Source organism: Quercus lobata, chromosome 2 (assembly GCF_001633185.2).
Source record: "Quercus lobata isolate SW786 chromosome 2, ValleyOak3.0 Primary Assembly, whole genome shotgun sequence".
Classification (NCBI taxonomy): Eukaryota; Viridiplantae; Streptophyta; class Magnoliopsida; order Fagales; family Fagaceae; genus Quercus; species Quercus lobata.
The window spans coordinates 57,508,437-57,524,966 of record NC_044905.1 but is presented as its reverse complement, the minus strand read 5'-3'; the positions used below and the strand labels follow the sequence as shown (position 1 = coordinate 57,524,966).

Sequence of the window (16,530 nt, the reverse complement as noted above, 5' to 3'; positions counted from 1 at the left end):
GGATAGGTTTCAATTTCCTGCGCGAGTCTGCATTCGTCGGCCTGGTCCTGAGGATCGGGCCTGCCACTTCTTTCCTTGTGAAGTATGCTTCTACGAGGTTGCTTTCACTTCTGGGTTTAGGCTACCCGTCCATCCGTTGGTGATGGAGCTTTTAGGTTATTTTGGTATTGCTCCCGGGCAACTCATGCCTAATTCATGGAGGATAGTGATCAACTGTATGGAGATATGGTTGGCTGCCAATGAGGATATGATCAAAGTGAGTGAGCTCGTCCACCTTTACCGCTTAAAGGAATCGAAAGAGTATGGGTATTATGAACTAGTCCCTTGGACGAGGAGGACTAGAATCATTAAGGGTTTAGCCTCGTCATTCAGGTACTGGAAGTCACGTTTCTTTTTCGTGTCTGAGGATGATTTTGAGACCCCTTTTAGCGAGGCTTGGGGTGATATCCCAAGGTTACTCCGTCAGTGGGGAAACCCAAACTTAGGTGCGTCAATGTTTCTCCTCGTCTGTTACTCTTCATCTTGCATATATCGTCGTCCTTAATCCCTTGTTCATTTTTCTTTGCAGTTAAAAGACACCCCAAACTAAAGAGCAAGTACTAGGGTCGTATTGAGAAGGCGATAGAATACGCCAAGTCGGTTGAGAGTTGGGACGACCTCGTGGACCCACGGACGCTTGCTTTCTACTTCTTAGGCCCGGACCCATCTCCTTACGTCTTGCGCAGCATTAATATTGAGGAGAAGAAAAGTAAGTGTTTACCTCGTCAATATTGATCTTCGCGTGTGTACTTTGAATTTCTTTTTTTCTTTTTTTTCTTTTTTTTTTTTTTTTTTAGAGATGACGACCAGGTTCAACAAAGACATGTACGCTAAGATGAGGTCCAAGAAGGACGAACCTTTGGCGAGCATTGGCAAGAAGGGAGTCCACATCACGGGGAAGAGTTCGTCAATTCTTCCCTCTGCAGACGCCACTCCCATTGTTTCTGGAGTTGAGAGCTTGAGGGTGGCTTCTCCGGCTACTTCGATTGAAGAAATTCCCAACCCTTCCTCTAAGAGGCAGCGAATGTCAGCTAAGGACAAGGAGAAGGAGAAAGTGGGTTCGTCCGTCTAGGACGACGAGGGTGTGGCCGTGGAGCGGGCATATGGCGTTGTAAAGGCTGAGGACCTTAAGGTCTTCTCTAGAGTGCCTCTCAACGTAGTTGCGAGCCAGCATGTACACAAGATCATCCAGGTAAAACTACTTCTGTATTCTCCTTGTTCTCCACATATATTTCCCTTTTTTTTTTTTTTTTTTATTGACGGACTTACTTGGCTCTGTCAGGTGTTAAGGGAGAGCCTTCACCTTGCTTCTAAGTGTCTTACTCAAGAGGATAAGGTGCCGTGTTTGGCATCCAGAATGGAGGCTTTGGAAAAGGAGAACTCCACGTTGAAGAAGGATCTTATAAGGTCAATGGACGAGGCTGTTGCTTTGAAGGAAAAGGTCAAGGCCTTGAATGCCGATCTTAGGGTTAAACGTCAGCTAAACCTGGAGAAGGACGACCAGCTTCAGGCAGCTAAAGAAAAGCTCAAAACGATCACTGCCAGGTCCGTCGAAGCCTTCCAGCAAATCGAGGAGTACTCCACAGTGCTCTTTAGTTGGTACTTCAAAGGTTTCGAGCTTCTACGTAGGTATCTCATCAAGCATCCTACCGGGGTTGACCTGCCGAGCCTGGATCTAGAAGTGGTAGACCAAGAGATGGCTGCTGACGAGGCTGCTCAGTCATCAGCTCCTAAAGATGACGCCCCTGGTGATTCCCTCCCATCTGGTGACGCTCCTGCTGCCGACGATATCCCTGCTGACGCCTAAACCTGATGCTTATGTAATTTTGCCCTTTATGTTTTGGGCTTCCTGATAGCATTTTTTTTTTTAATCTATTTTGAGAACAATATTTCTTGGCCTAGTGTTTTATGGGTCTCTAGGAAGAACAAGGATAATTGCCCGCTGTTTTTGGGCTTTAATTGGCTTTATGATTTTGCATTTTCCTGTCTATATGACTATGCTTTTATTGGTAACTAACATGCCTGTGATGTTTTGAGTTCGTCCATACCTTGTACTTAGCATAAATTTCTTAGCTGTGATTTCTCCGTTCATCCATGATTTGTTTGCCACTCTTAATCCTTTGGAAGGGCTTGGATACAGCCTGAGTTTTGTTTTGATTTGTTGCAAGGTTCTTGTCCCTTTTTCTTTTTCTCCCTTTCCTCTCTTCTTTTATCTTTTGTGGATTCGTCAGTAGCCTGAGTTCATCAGGTGGGATCTTGTCATTTGTACTTGCTAAAGGATTGTGCTTGCGTTAGTAATTTACATCCGTCAAAGCGGAATCTTATCACTTAGCCATTTTTTGGTGACTTACATCCATTTAAGGAATCTTGTCACTTGGGTTTCGTCAGTGATTTTCATCCGTCTTGGCGGAATTTTATCACTTAGATTTTATATGCCCTATATCCGTTGGTGGGATCGTCAGTAACTTACATCCGTCAAGGTGGAATCTTGTTACTTAACTTTTTATGCCTTAAACCTATCGGGGGGATCGTCAGTAACTTACATCCGTTAAGGCGGAATCTTATTACTTAACCCCTTTTTTCTTTTTTTAATGCCATATGATTGGCTAGACCTGCTTACACAAAGACATTAGAGGAATAATTATTTTATTAACTTCAAGAATGAACATGTCTCTTTGTTACATCTACCTGTGGTACTTTTTTAAATGCTCGATGTTCCATGGTCGAGGGAGTCTTTGTCCGTCCATGGTTTCAAGGTGGTAACTGCCTTGTCTTGAGTAGTGAGTAACTCGGTAAGGGCCTTCCCATGTGGGACCCAGCTTTCCTTGGGTAGGGTCTCTAGTTGCTATGGTGGTCTTGCGTAGGACAAGGTCTCCTATGTCCAGTCGTCTGAGTTTAACCTTCTTATTGTAGTATTCGGCCATCTTCAACTGGTACTTTGTCATCTTGCTGCATGTGTTGCTTCTTACTTCATATAGACAGTCCAGGTTCAGTCGCAGTTCATTGTTATTGCAACCTAGGTTGAATGTCCCTCGTTTGACGCTTGCTACTCCCACTTCGATTGGGATTACTACTTCTGTGCCATAGATAAGTCTGAAGGGGGTCTCTCTTGTTGGGGTTCTTGCTGTGGTTCTCTAAGCCCACAGGACATTAGGTAATTCTTCCGGCCAGGCTCCTTTCGCGTCGTCTAGCTTGGTTTTGATAATCTTGAGCAGCGTTCGATTCGTCACTTCTGTCTGTCTGTTTGCCTGGAGACGTCCTAGGGACGAGAACTGATTCTTGATCCCAAGGTTTAAACAGAAGTCTTTGAACCCTTGGCTGTCGAATTGCCTCCCATTATCTGATATGATTGTCAAGGGAATCTCGAACCTGCATATTATATTCTTCCACACAAAGCTCCGTATTCTTGCTTCGGTGATCGTTGCTAGGGCCTCTGCTTCAACCCATTTTGTGAAGTAATCAATAGCAACAAGTAGGAATTTTACCTGACCTTTACCTTGGGATAGTGGGCCGACGATGTCGATCCCCCATTGTGTAAATAGCCACGGGGAGGATATGGTCGTCAGTTTCTCCGCTGGAAGCCGTTGCACGTTCCCGTATCGCTGGCACTTGTCGCACCTCTTGACGATCTCAACAGCGTCCACCTGCATAGTTGGCCAGAAATATCCTATCCGTATTACCTTGTTCACTAGGGATCTGGGACCAGCGTGGTCACCGCAAACTCTTCCATGGATTTCTTCCAGTATGTATCCAGCTTCTTCTTCGTCGACACACTTCAAGTAAGGCATGGAGAAGCCTCTCTTGTATAAGGCGTCATTAAGGATCGTGAACCTGGATGCCCTCTTCCTGACCTTCTTAACTTCTTCTATGTTCTAAGGGAGGTGCCCGTCCTGGAGGAAGCACATTATGGGTGTCATCCAGCTGTTTGCGCTCTGGATGGTAAATATCGAGACCTCTTCAATGCTGGGGTGTTTCTGGACTTCCATCGTCAAATCCATGCTACTTTCCTCTTTTCTTGATGACGCTATCTTCGAGACTTCGTCTGCCTCCATATTCTGGCTTCTTGGGATTTGCACGAACTCCACTGTATCGAATTCCTGAGTTAGGTGTTTCATTAGCCTGAGGTATTTCTGCATTCTTTCTTCCTTTGCTTCGTACTCCCTTCTAATCTGCCCGATTACTAGTTTTGAATCATTTTGGATTAACAGGTTCTTAGCTCCAAGTGCCTTTCCAAGCCTCAATCCTGTCAGTATTCCCTCGTATTCAGCTTCATTGTTGGTAGTTGGAAATTTTAGTTGGACCCCATATTTCAGCACTTCTCCGTCGGGGGTGATTATGACGACCCCTACTTCCCCCTTCCTCTGGGCTGATGAACCATCAGTTTGTATTGTCCATCTATCTACCTCGTTGGTAATCCTGTCTTCATCCGGAAGAGTGAACTCTGCGATGAAGTCCGCCAGAGCTTGCGCCTTGATCGCCATTCTGGGATGGTACTCGATGTCAAATTGACTAAGTTCAATCGCCCATTGGACCATTCTTCCGGCTGCCTCAGGCTTGTTCATTGATTTCTTGATCGGTTGGTTCGTCATTACGAGGATGGGGTTTGCCTGAAAGTACTGCCTTAGCTTGTGCGAGGCTACTATTAACGCAAACGCGATCTTTTCGATCCTTGGGTACTTGGACTCAGCCCCTTGGAAGGCTTGGCTGACGTAGTAAATTGGAAGTTGCTTCGTGCCCTCTTCTCTTATCAAGGCTGCACTTACTGCCGAGGTTGACACTGCTAAGTATAAGTATAGGTCTTCCCTTTCTTTGGACGGGCTTAAGAGGGGTGGACTGCTCAGGTAACGCTTTAGTTCCTGGAACACAGCTTCACATTCGTCGGTCCAGGCAAAAGCCTGCTTCAGGATCTTGAAAAAGGGCAGGCATTTTTCTGTAGCTCTGGAGACGAACCTGTTCAAAGCTGCTATCCTTCCTGTGAGTTGTTGAACTTCCTTGACAGTCCTGGGTGACGTCATGTCAATGATGGCTCGCACTTTCTTTGGGTTTGCTTCTATTCCTCTCTAGGACACCATGAATCCCAGGAATTTTCCCGAAGCTACCCCAAAAACACACTTACTTGGATTCAACCTCATCTGGTGTGTTTTGAGGGTTGCAAACGTCTCTTTTAGGTCGTCCAGATGTGTGAGCTCTTCCTTACTCTTAACGAGCATATCGTCCACGTACACTTCCATGGTCTTGCCAATTTGTTGGCTGAACATTTTGTTCACCAACCTCTGATACGTAGCACCAGCATTCTTAAATCCAAAAGGCATTACCTTGTAACAGTAGAGTCCTTGACTTGTGATGAAAGCGGTCTTCTCCTGGTCTTCCTCAGCCATCTTTATCTGGTTGTACCCTGAGAAGGCGTCCATGAACGTTAGTAACTTATGCCCGGCTGTAGAGTCCACGAGCTGATCTATTCTCGGTAGAGGAAAGCTGTCCTTTGGGCATGCCTTGTTCAGGTCGGTGAAGTCTACACACATCTCCATTTCTCGTTTGCTTTCTTTACTAGGAGGATGTTCGCGAGCCATTCAGGATAATACACCTCCCGGATGAACCCTGTCGTCAAGAGTTTGGTAACTTCCTTTGCAACTACTTGATCTCATTCTGGGGCGAAGGTTCTTCGTCTTTGCTGGACGGGTTTCCGTTCTGGGTTCACATTCAACTTATGCTGGATGACTTCTGGAGCTATGCCCGGCATGTCTTCGTGGCTCCATGCGAAGACATCTAGATTCTCTTTAAGGAACTTTATGAGCCTTGTTTTCATCTTGGGGCTTAACGTCGTTCCTATCTTGGTCGTCTTGTTCGCTTCTCCTTCTACCAATTCCACCGTTTCTAGGGCCTCTATCCTGTCTTCTTCCTTTTCTTCAGTCATCCATGTGTGGTTTTCCTTCGCAGCCAGGATGGCTTGATAGCATTCTCTTGCCAGGACTTGATCTCCTTTCACTTCACCGACGCCATTATCTGTTGGGAATTTTACCTTCAAACAGTAGGTTGACGTCGTCGCTTTCCACTTGTTGAGCGTGGGCCTCCCAATGATGACATTGTAGGATGAGGGGCAATCCACCACTAAGAAGTCTACCTAACGGGTCAACTGCACTGAGTAGGCCCCCGCCGTCACCGTCAATGTCAGTATGCCCCTGGGGTAGACCCTATCGCCACTGAAGCTGACGAGTGGAGAGTCAAAAGGGCGCAGTCTTCTCGGATCTAGTCTCAACTGCTGGAAGGCTGGGAGGTAGATGATGTCTGCGGAGCTGCCATTGTCGACGAGGATCCTCTTGGTATTGAACCCTTCTATATTCAGCACTATGACCAAGAGATTGTTGTGGGGTTACTTCGCTCCCATGGCGTCTCCTTCACTGAAGGTCATGTCCTGGTATGTTTGTCTGTACTTAGACAGGGGTACGGTGTGGACACTGTTTATCTGCCTCTGGTATGCCTTCTTGAGTGATCTAAACGATCCTCCCGAGAATGGCCCTTTTGTAATTGTCTTTATCTCCCCGATCACTTTGTGCGGAGGTTGGGACAGATGATCGTCATCCCGAGAAAAGGATTCATGCTGGCCTTTATTATCGTCCCTAAATTTACTATATTCTCCCTTCTTCACATATTTCTATAACTTCCCTTTACGTATCAACTCCTCTATCTACTCCTTTAGGTCTCTACAGTCTTCCGTGTTGTGGCCGTGATCTTTGTGGAACCGGCAGTACTTGTTCTTGTCACAGAAATTGGGGGATGAGTGCAATGGTCTTGGCCATTTGAGGTAATGCTCGTCCTTGATCTGCGTGAAAATTTTGTCAACAAGCATAACCAAAGGAGTAAATCTTACTGTCCGAGAACTTTTATCATCCTTCCTCCTATTCCCGTCATTGTTCTGACGGTTCGGTCTCTCTCTCTTTTGCCCTCTACGGTCCTCTTCTTTCTTTGGCTTGTCTCTTGGCTTCTCTGCATCCTTTATGGCCGCTAAAGCGTCTTTAGCATTCATGTACTTCTGTGCTTTCAGGAGCATTTCTACCATTGTCTTTGGCGGATTCTTTGCGAGGGAGGCCACAAGATCTCTGGACCTCAGTCTTGCTTTGAAGGTCATCAGCTGCACCTTGTCATCGACTTTGTCCACCTCCAGAGTCTCCCGAGTGAAGCGTTTGACATATGACCTCAGGGTTTCCTTTTCTCCCTGTCTAATGGTGAGTAAGTAGTCTACCGGCCTCTTTGGTCGTTGCCCCCCTATGAAATGGCGCAAGAAGGCGTTACTTAATTGCTGGAAGTTGTCTACGGACGAGGTTGGCAACTTCGTGAACCATTCTCTTGCAGCTCCTTTAAGAGTGGTAGAAAAAGAACGACACAGTATCTCGTCAGGTGGTTGTTGAAGACCTAGAGTCGTCTTAAAGGTATTAAGATGATCCTGAGGGTCTTTGAGTCCGTCGAACGGCTCAAGTTAAGGTAAGCGAAACTTTGATGGTACAAGGCATTCAAGTACCGCCGCGGTGAAAGGCGAGTCCGTAGCCTTTACCATTCTATCTACGCTCCGGTCCTTCTTCTCCTTAATGGCGCTCCTCAGTTCGTCCATTTCCTTCCTCATTTCTCGAAGGAGATCTGAGTTCTGCTCGTCTGGAGTAGTTGGCCTTTGAGGGGTACCTCTCCTGTGGCTATCCCTTTCTCCTTCCAGGTTTCCCTTGGATCGGTTTTCTTCCTGTTGAGCCTGTTGAACCTGCTGGAGTCGTAGCCTCATTACCTGGTTTTGTTTGGTGAGTTCTTCAATGGTGGCTACAAGGGCTTGAACTTGGTGGGCCAAGGCTGCTGAATCTGGGTTGGATTCCATCTGAATGTAGAATGTTAATGGAAACTACATTTTCAAATATGAATCTGAGAATGTCGTCCCCACAGACGGTGCCAAACTGATGAAGTGTGAATTCGTTAGTCGAAATAGGTGGATGGAACTCCCCGTCAGCACTAATGTATCCTTTAGGAGGGTCACCGGTGTGGTGCTTGCCACAACGCCTCCAATGCCAAAGTTAGAACAAAAAAGCAATTCGCCAAATGGGAATGGATGAACTAGAAAAGTACTAGGTATTTTCTTAGAATGTCAGTATGTGTACCTTGTGCTGCCAATGCAAGGGCTTTATATATGTGATTTTGGTTGCTAGCCGTTGGAGTGTTAATGCCTTTCTTAATAACGCCCCCAACCCAATAATGGGGCTTTTAATAGGCTCCCAACGGTCTGTTTTGCTGGTTTCGTAACTTCTCAGGTTACTGGCTGGCATCATTGAATGACTTTCCTTCCTTCGTCAGTGATGGCTGATTTCCTCGTCGCTAGGTATGACCTCGTCATTAGTGTTGACTTCGTCAAGGTAATGCATTCTCGTCACTCCCATCAGAGAGAATGAGAGAATTATGGTTAGTCATAACGTTTAGGGGTTTACATAAATACTAATTAGTCGATTCGATCTAATTTTTTTGCAAAACCATAACCGAGACAGGAACTTGGTCTATACATGGTCTGGTGCGGCCGATTATGGGTAGATTTTTTGCACCATACCTATAGCCATAGGGTGCGGGTTTCCCTTATGCTTGAACACACTTGACATGTGAAGGGGTAGGAATTGGTCTACACCAAGTTCAATTCTCCCTAGTGGTGCAATGTGGTTAACTTGGTGCAAAAATAAAAAGAACCAAAGAAATTAAATAAATAAAAACCCAAAAGACATCAGAATTATCAAACAACCCACACAAAAATATCAAACAACCTAGATATTCAAAAAACAAACGAACATTTTCAAAATATTTCTCTAATACCCGCATAAAATTTTCAAACAAATTCACCATTTTTTTGGAAAGAATAGCAAGGAGAAGCATAGTAGCCTAGGTATTGAGCATTATAAAAATTCACATACCTACTAAAGAGTAGCAAGGAAAAGCTTAGTAGCTATTAAGCATCAAAACATAATCTAGAAATTTCTAGATAATAGTTGTGACAAAGAGGAGAGAAGAGAGGGGGAGATTTGGAGAAAGGTAGCATCAAGTGGCAGACAATGGTGGTGGTAAGTGGCAGAAGTTGAGAGAGAGAGAGAGAGAGAGAGAGAGAAGTATCTAAAAGACTAAAGAGATTTCTCATAAATTTAACATAGGCTCCAACTAAAACTACATCGTTCCACATTTAAAAAAGAAAAAATTCTGATACAACGCCGTTTTGAACCTGATATTAAAATTAATATTTGGTCCAAAACAACATCGTTTGTATCATAATTTTAAATAAATAAATGGAACAACGTTGTTTTAAGTTAACTTAACTTAAACCCTTTTTCTTCTTCTTCCTTCTTTACCTCTCTCACTTTTCACGCTGCACTGGTAGTTTGGTACTCTCTCTCTCTCTCTCTCTCTCTCTCTATAAAAATTTCTTGTATTTTAAAATTGAAACAGGATCATATATACACACACGCGCATGTGCGCGCGCACACACACACATGACGGTTATTTCGGTTACTCGTTAGAATGCAAAACCCATAATTGCTCTCTATATCGGCTGTTGACAGTATTCACAAATTACATTCGACCACTATGCCATACACCTTTGGTAGAGCTCTGTTGGGTGTGATTCGGGTCAGTGAAATCAGTTTTGTTAGCTGCAGGCGAAATTTGAACAGACCTTTGAAACCGAATCTCTTAGGAAACTAGATTATATTGATTTTTTTTAAACAACCTTACTCATGGTTAACTCCTTTAGCTTGTGTGTCCCTAAATATATTGAGAATTTAATTATTAGCGAAAATACTATTTTCATCCCTACATTTTGGCCTCATTCTCATTTTGGTCCCTATTTTTTCATTTTACTATTTTTAGTTTTTAAAATGAAAAAAACACATTCTATTTTAGTCCCTAGCATCATCTCACTAATGGAAATTGTTTACGTGGCAGACAGAGTACACTGTTGGCATACTAACTGCTGACATGGCCATTAAAATAAAATAAAAAAATTATTTGACATTTTTAAAATGCCATGCCAGATCCACGTCAGCATATAAATTAAAAATATTAATTTATCAATTTTAACTAAATAAAAAAAATTAAAACATAATTAAAAACCAAAAATCACATGAATTGAGATCTAAGATTATCTTGAACAAGAACAACAAGGGCAAGACCTAAAAAATTCAAAACCCAAACTTGAGATCTGGGTGGACTTTAGAATCGTTTGAAGAACACAAAAGTAAGAAAAGAAAAAAAAAAAGTACCTAAATTCTAAAACACACGCAGATTCAAACACGCACAATAGACAACTTGCAATCTTGCAATGGCAGTTGGCAATAGTATTAAGCTATATAACACTAACTGATCAACCTTCCAGTTTCAAGTATTGGAACCTAGAGTGTAACAATTTAACTATCAGAATGAGTGTTTCTAGAATCAAACTAGCTAGAGCATTTAATGAATAGTGGAAACCAAGTAAAAAAATCAAACAAATTGGTTCTGTAGAATCATTTAAACACACACACGCAAAGCCAAAACCCATAAATCACATAGATTAGTTACAACAAAAGATTTAAAAAAAAAAATCTGAATGTGAGATGAGGGGAAAAACCAATATTGAGTAGAAAAATAAAAACCAGATTGGCATTTTGAATAACAAACTTTGCAACTAAAACCACATTGTTCTTCCTAATATCCATCTCTCTAGCTAAACTCTGACGTCCAAAATTTTCAAACCTTAAAGAATACAAACCCAAAAAATTAACACAATTAACACAAACCCAGAAAATTCCCACAAAATATGGGCCACAACAACAAGATCGGCGGAACAAAAAACCACCACTCCCAATACAACAAAACCCACATACAACAGCCCATAGCCGTCGCTAGCCATACTGTCGCCAGCAACCAATCTCAACATCTCTCTCTAACCTAGATCAAACCGATCTCAGCCTTTCTCTATCTCTAACCCAGATCAAACCCATGAAATCAAGATCCAAAACCTTTGAGAGAAAAAGTTTCAGTAGAGAGAGAGAGAGATACATAAATTGGAAAATGAAAGTGTGGCCGTGTGGGAGTTTTATTTTGGATTTAAGTTTGTATCGTTACTTTTCACTCATTGAGATTAAAGAAGCTACCAACAATTTTGACAATGTTTATTTTTTATTTTTTAAAGATAATGTGTTTTTGGGTTTCTGTTCTTCATGCTCTTGTTCAACCTAGATCTTAATTCATATTATTTTTGGTTTTTAATTTTTTTATTTAGTTAAAATAGATGAATTAATGTTTTTAATTTATATGTTGACATGGATTTGACGTGGCATTTTAAAAATGTCAAATAAAATTATTATTATTATTATTTTAATAGCCCCATTAGCTTTTAGTGTGCCAACAGTGCACTCCGTTTGTCATGTAGACAATTTCTGTTAGTGAGATGATGTTAGAGACTAAAATAGAATGTATTTTTTTTATTTTAAGGACTAAAAATAGTAAAATAAAAAAAATAGGGAGTAAAATGAAAATAAGACCAATTTATTAAAACAATGTATCCATCAAAAGAGTCAATTTATTAAAACAATGGAACCATCCAAGCACAAAAGGGAAATCAGGCGGCTCACAACTTGAAGCTACTAGAAGGTAGAACTTGGAGCAAAAAAAATCAAAAAAGTAAAATGAAATGACGTTGGATAATTTTTAAAAATAAATCCACCCTCCAAAAGAGCGTGTAAAGCACGCGCCCATGAAAGTCCGTGGGTTATGAATATGATGCAGTCATAAACAAAATCTCTCCGTTCATAGCTGGACCCCACAATTTCATCCTCGGTCCCAAAACCAAAAACCCCAGTTGAGCCTTGTACGGCCACCTGATTTCGTAGTGCATAGACGTGGGTATACACGAGACATGTACACTGTTAAAGAGAAGTTTGGTTATTTGTAATTTTCAAAAATACGAGTGAGTAAAAAAAAAATATATATATATTATTTAAAAATTATAAATATATATTTAAATATATATACCAAACAGCCTTGATCATCATCTTTTGTTTAGAATTGTGGTGCTCCCACGGCTCTCTGATGCTTTTTTTATCACTACTTAAACTGGGCTAAATTTTAGACATCCCAATCAAAATCCAAATCGTACTGTCCCCCCAAAAAAAAAGAATAATTCCAATTACCTAAAAAAATAAAATAAAAACTGTCCCCATTATTATTATTATTATTATGGCCTCCATTGTTCCTTATCTCTTTCACTCTTTTCTTTTCCTGTTCCTTCATTCGACCTCTCACCCATCTGAATTCTCATCCCCTCCTTTCTATTTTTCCTTTCTATAAATTAAAAAAAAAAAAAAATTTCAACAAATGTTGAAGTAAAACCAAAATCAGGAAAAAAAAAGAAGAAGAAAGAAACCCATTTGGCCAAAATGAACCAATTCTAGTTGGTTTTTTTTTTTTTTTTTTTGGTGAATCGAGGAAGAAAGCAAAAATGAACAAGAGGAATCACGGAGAGGCCTCTTCTGGAGGTGGGTTTGGAGTGAAAGGTAGCGGTGAGTGTTCATCATCGAGTTCAAGTGTTAAAGCAAAGATGTGGGATGAAGAGCAAGACGCAAGTGGAGGCATGGATGAACTATTGGCTGTGCTGGGTTACAAGGTGAAGGCTTCTGAGATGGCTAACGTGGCTGAGAAACTCGAGCAGCTCGAGATGGTTATGGGTACAACTCCAAATCTTTCATGTGATTCGACCGTTCATTACAACCCTTCTGATCTTTCCGGATGGGTTCAAAGTATGCTTTCTGAGCTTAATAACCCAAACCCAAACCTCGACCCTTTACAACCAATTGTTGAAAGCCCAGTTCTTGTTCCTCCTCCTCCTACTACTACTGCTGCTGATTCCTCGGCAATCAACAACGTTGCTGGTTTTTCCAATTCCCAGGTTGACGATTCCGAGTACGATCTGAGAGCTATTCCTGGTTCCGCTGTGTACCCGCAAACGGATATCAGTGAAGGAAGTCGAAAGCGATTCAAATCTTCAACTGGGTCTTGTTCGCTGTTACCTTCTTCTTCATCTTTGTCCTCGTCGAATGTGTGTGAGCAGACCCGGCCAGTGGTTCTTGTGGATTCGCAAGAGACCGGTGTTCGACTCGTGCACACACTCATGGCTTGTGCCGAAGCAGTCCAAAATGAAAACTTGGAGCTCGCGGGTGCTCTCGTCAAGCACATCAGTTTACTCGCGGCGTCTCAAGCTGGTGCTATGAGAAAAGTCGCTACTTATTTTGCGGAAGCTCTAGCTTTTCGAATTTACAGACTTTACCCACAAGATTGCCTCGATGCTTCCATGCTCGATGTGTTGCAGATGCACTTTTACGAGACCTGTCCTTACCTCAAATTCGCTCATTTCACAGCTAACCAAGCGATACTCGAGGCATTCACTACTGCTAGCAGCGTACACGTTATCGATTTTGGGTTGAAGCAAGGGATGCAATGGCCAGCACTGATACAAGCGCTTGCATTAAGGCCTGGTGGGCCACCGGTTTTTCGATTAACAGGAATTGGCCCACCTCAATTGGATAACACCGATGCTTTACAGCAAGTGGGTTTGAAGTTGAAGCAATTGGCCGAAACTATTGGCGTCCAATTCCATTTCCGAGGATTAGTCGCCAATAGTTTGGCGGATATCGAGCTATCCATGCTTGATATCCGCCCAGCCGAGGCTGTTGCTGTGAACTCAGTTTTCGAGCTTCACAACATGTTGGCTCGACCCGGCTCGATCGAGAAGGTGTTGTCTACGATTAAGGCCATAAAGCCCAAGATTGTCACTTTGGTTGAGCAAGAAGCTAATCACAATGGAACCCTTTTCGTGGACCGGTTTAACGAAGCTTTGCATTACTACTCGAGTTTGTTTGATTCTTTGGAAGGGTCATCCGGGTTGGTGCCACAGAGTCAAGACCTGGTTATGTCGGAGATGTATCTTGGGAAACAGATATGTAACGTGGTGGCTTGTGAAGGTGTTGACCGAGTTGAGCGACACGAGACATTGGCTCAGTGGAGGAGTCGGTTGGGATCGGCCGGGTTCGAACCGGTTCACCTCGGCTCCAACGCGTTCAAGCAAGCTAGTATGTTGTTGGCGTTATTTGCAGGAGGAGATGGGTATAGGGTGGAGGAGAACAATGGGTGTCTCATGCTTGGGTGGCATACTAGGCCTCTCATTGCAACCTCTGCTTGGCAACTCGCTTCCACCGATTTATAATGAGTCAACTCGGTTCAGTGAGTGTTTTTTTAGTGAGCAATAGATGAGAAAATTGTCGAAATGCTGTAGCCGAGTTTAGACGAGTGAATCGAGTGAGCGAGTGAGTTAAAACCAATCCAAGTGTGTAATTCAAATTTTAGCTCTCCTAGTTTTCTTTTTTCTTTTTTCCTTTTTTTTGTTTAAAATATTTTTTCTTTGGGGGGGTTGGATCAATGAGAATATGTATCTATAATTAACTTTAATAAATGGTGAGCATCATTCTCAACTAGAGGGGCTTCCCCTTTGTGTTTCTATGTTTGTTTTGTTATTCTTATTCCTATTGCCTGCAAAGTTTGGATTTGGTGTATTCTTTACCCAAAAAAGATATGCTGAAAATTGAATTAAATTCTTTCAATCTGTTAAGCAGAATCATAATTCAGGGTTAAGTTTGGCATCTCTCCTAGGTGAATGTGATTCTGTGAATGGTTTTTGACATATAGTAGCGGGTGCGAATGGATTGAGTTGGATTAAGTTTAATGTCAATGGGTTCACATATTATCTTTCCATGAACTTGAAAATTCAAATCCAACAAAAACGCTACAATAGAAATCGAAAACAAATCTTGGAAACATTTAATCTCAAAAGAAAAATCAAAGAAAAAAACACAAACACTAAACACACCAAAACAACATATTAGACATAATCTAATATTTGCTTGAAGAATTCCAAGCCTGTTACGTTCAAGTGCAGCAACCTCCCCTCAAAATGGGTGAATATAGATGGTGTTGTCTTCACTGAACATCGCTGCTCAGGGATTGAAGTGATTATTCGCAGTGAGAAAGGCAATGTGTTGGCAGCGATGAGTAAAAAACTTGATGTACTCGAGATTGAAGCTAAAGGCAGTGGAAATAGTAGTCCTTTTAGCTTGTGATGTTTGCATTTAGGATGTGATCTTCGAAACTGACTCACTACCAAGTTACAAGGAAAGATAATTGCTTCATCTTCCATTTCGAGCAGCTGCAAACTTTTCGTTGTACTGAGATCACCTACCCCATACAAGAAACATGCCAAATTTAAGTTTTGTGAAAATACGTGTGGGTGAAAAAATAGGTAAAAATACTTGTTGTGATACTTAAACAATAGTTTTCGTTGTTTAAACAGCTTACCAAATGGGAACTCCACCTATTATGGAAGCTGAAATAACATATGATGTAATTTTTGTTTTGCTAGAGCAAATGAAATTTGTCTCTGTGGCTTCCCATAAAATAAAAAATATAAAAAACTCCTCACTTGAATAACTAATGTTTTTAATCCTTAATCCTATTACTTGATTGCCCGTTTGTTGAATCTACCTTTAAGCTTTCGGTTTGGATTGGAGTGGATGATGGGTTGGTTTGATGGGGCTTTTCTCACCCCTACTACATATAGCTATCTTTTGCATATAGCTATCTTTTGCTTATCAAAGGGGAAAAAATATACATTTAGTTCATTAAAGAGGGAAAAATGGCATACATCCAATTGTATACACATACATTGCATGCAGTCTTATTAGTTGCTGGTATGTAATTACATTTGATGCTGGTCACTAACTGGTTTAATATAAAATAAAATATTAAAAAAAAAACTCTTTTTTATTTTTATTTTTTATGTACATGAAAATTTGATAAGAACATTATTTATATATGGTACACATATATAAATAATACGTATTGGTAAATAAAAATTAAAATTAGAGAATTTGTAGAAAGTAACTTATTTAATTGACGAAGATTGATTCTCAAAAAATAAAATAAAATTTGAGGAAGATTAAATCTAGTTTAATAAAAATTTGCTTATTATTGGGTTGCTTTATCGGAGAAAAATGGTGAGTTATACTAAAATAGTATAAAACTATTCTAAGTTCTAACAATCTTTCTAAAAAAGGATGTTCAAATTTTACAATTACACAATTTATAGGTGCACTACATTAGTTTTGTTTTCTATCTCTTATTTTGTTTTGTTTTTGACACACATTATTGGAATGAACATCTTCTGTACTATAAAGTGTGTATCACTCCCTATACCATTAATAAAAAATTGACACTAGGCTGCTTTGGTTTTTGTTTTTTGTTTTTTTCCTTCTGGAGAGGCAAACGTTATTAACGTTAATGCCTCACGGTTACAGTTCTGAAAATGAGGCACCCCCATATCCCTCTCTACCAACTCTGAAGTCTGAACTCTCCCTCTCTTTTTCTCTCAATCGCTGCTCCACCACGAAGGAAGCC

The 16,530-nt window shown here is 41.3% G+C and overlaps 2 protein-coding genes across 2 annotated transcripts; one reads left to right on the top strand and one right to left on the bottom strand.

Moving 5' to 3' along the window:
* Window positions 1-3,911: 3,911 nt before the first annotated feature.
* LOC115967081 lies at window positions 3,912-5,054 on the bottom strand. Its single transcript, XM_031086168.1, has one exon. It carries the CDS (start codon window positions 5,052-5,054, stop codon window positions 3,912-3,914), a length of 1,143 nt encoding a protein of 380 aa, XP_030942028.1.
* A 7,224-nt stretch (window positions 5,055-12,278) lies between these two features.
* On the top strand, window positions 12,279-14,555 carry LOC115975948 (DELLA protein GAI-like). The gene has a single exon (XM_031097004.1). It carries the CDS (start codon window positions 12,527-12,529, stop codon window positions 14,285-14,287), a length of 1,761 nt encoding a protein of 586 aa, XP_030952864.1. The 5' UTR covers window positions 12,279-12,526; the 3' UTR covers window positions 14,288-14,555.
* The last annotated feature ends 1,975 nt before the right edge of the window (window positions 14,556-16,530 follow it).

Excerpts from the sequence above, each read along its gene's own strand:
- LOC115967081 (XM_031086168.1), bottom strand. The coding sequence starts at position 5,054 with ATGACGTCACCCAGGACTGTCAAGGAAGTTCAACAACTCACAGGAAGG.
- LOC115975948 (XM_031097004.1), top strand. The coding sequence starts at position 12,527 with ATGAACAAGAGGAATCACGGAGAGGCCTCTTCTGGAGGTGGGTTTGGA.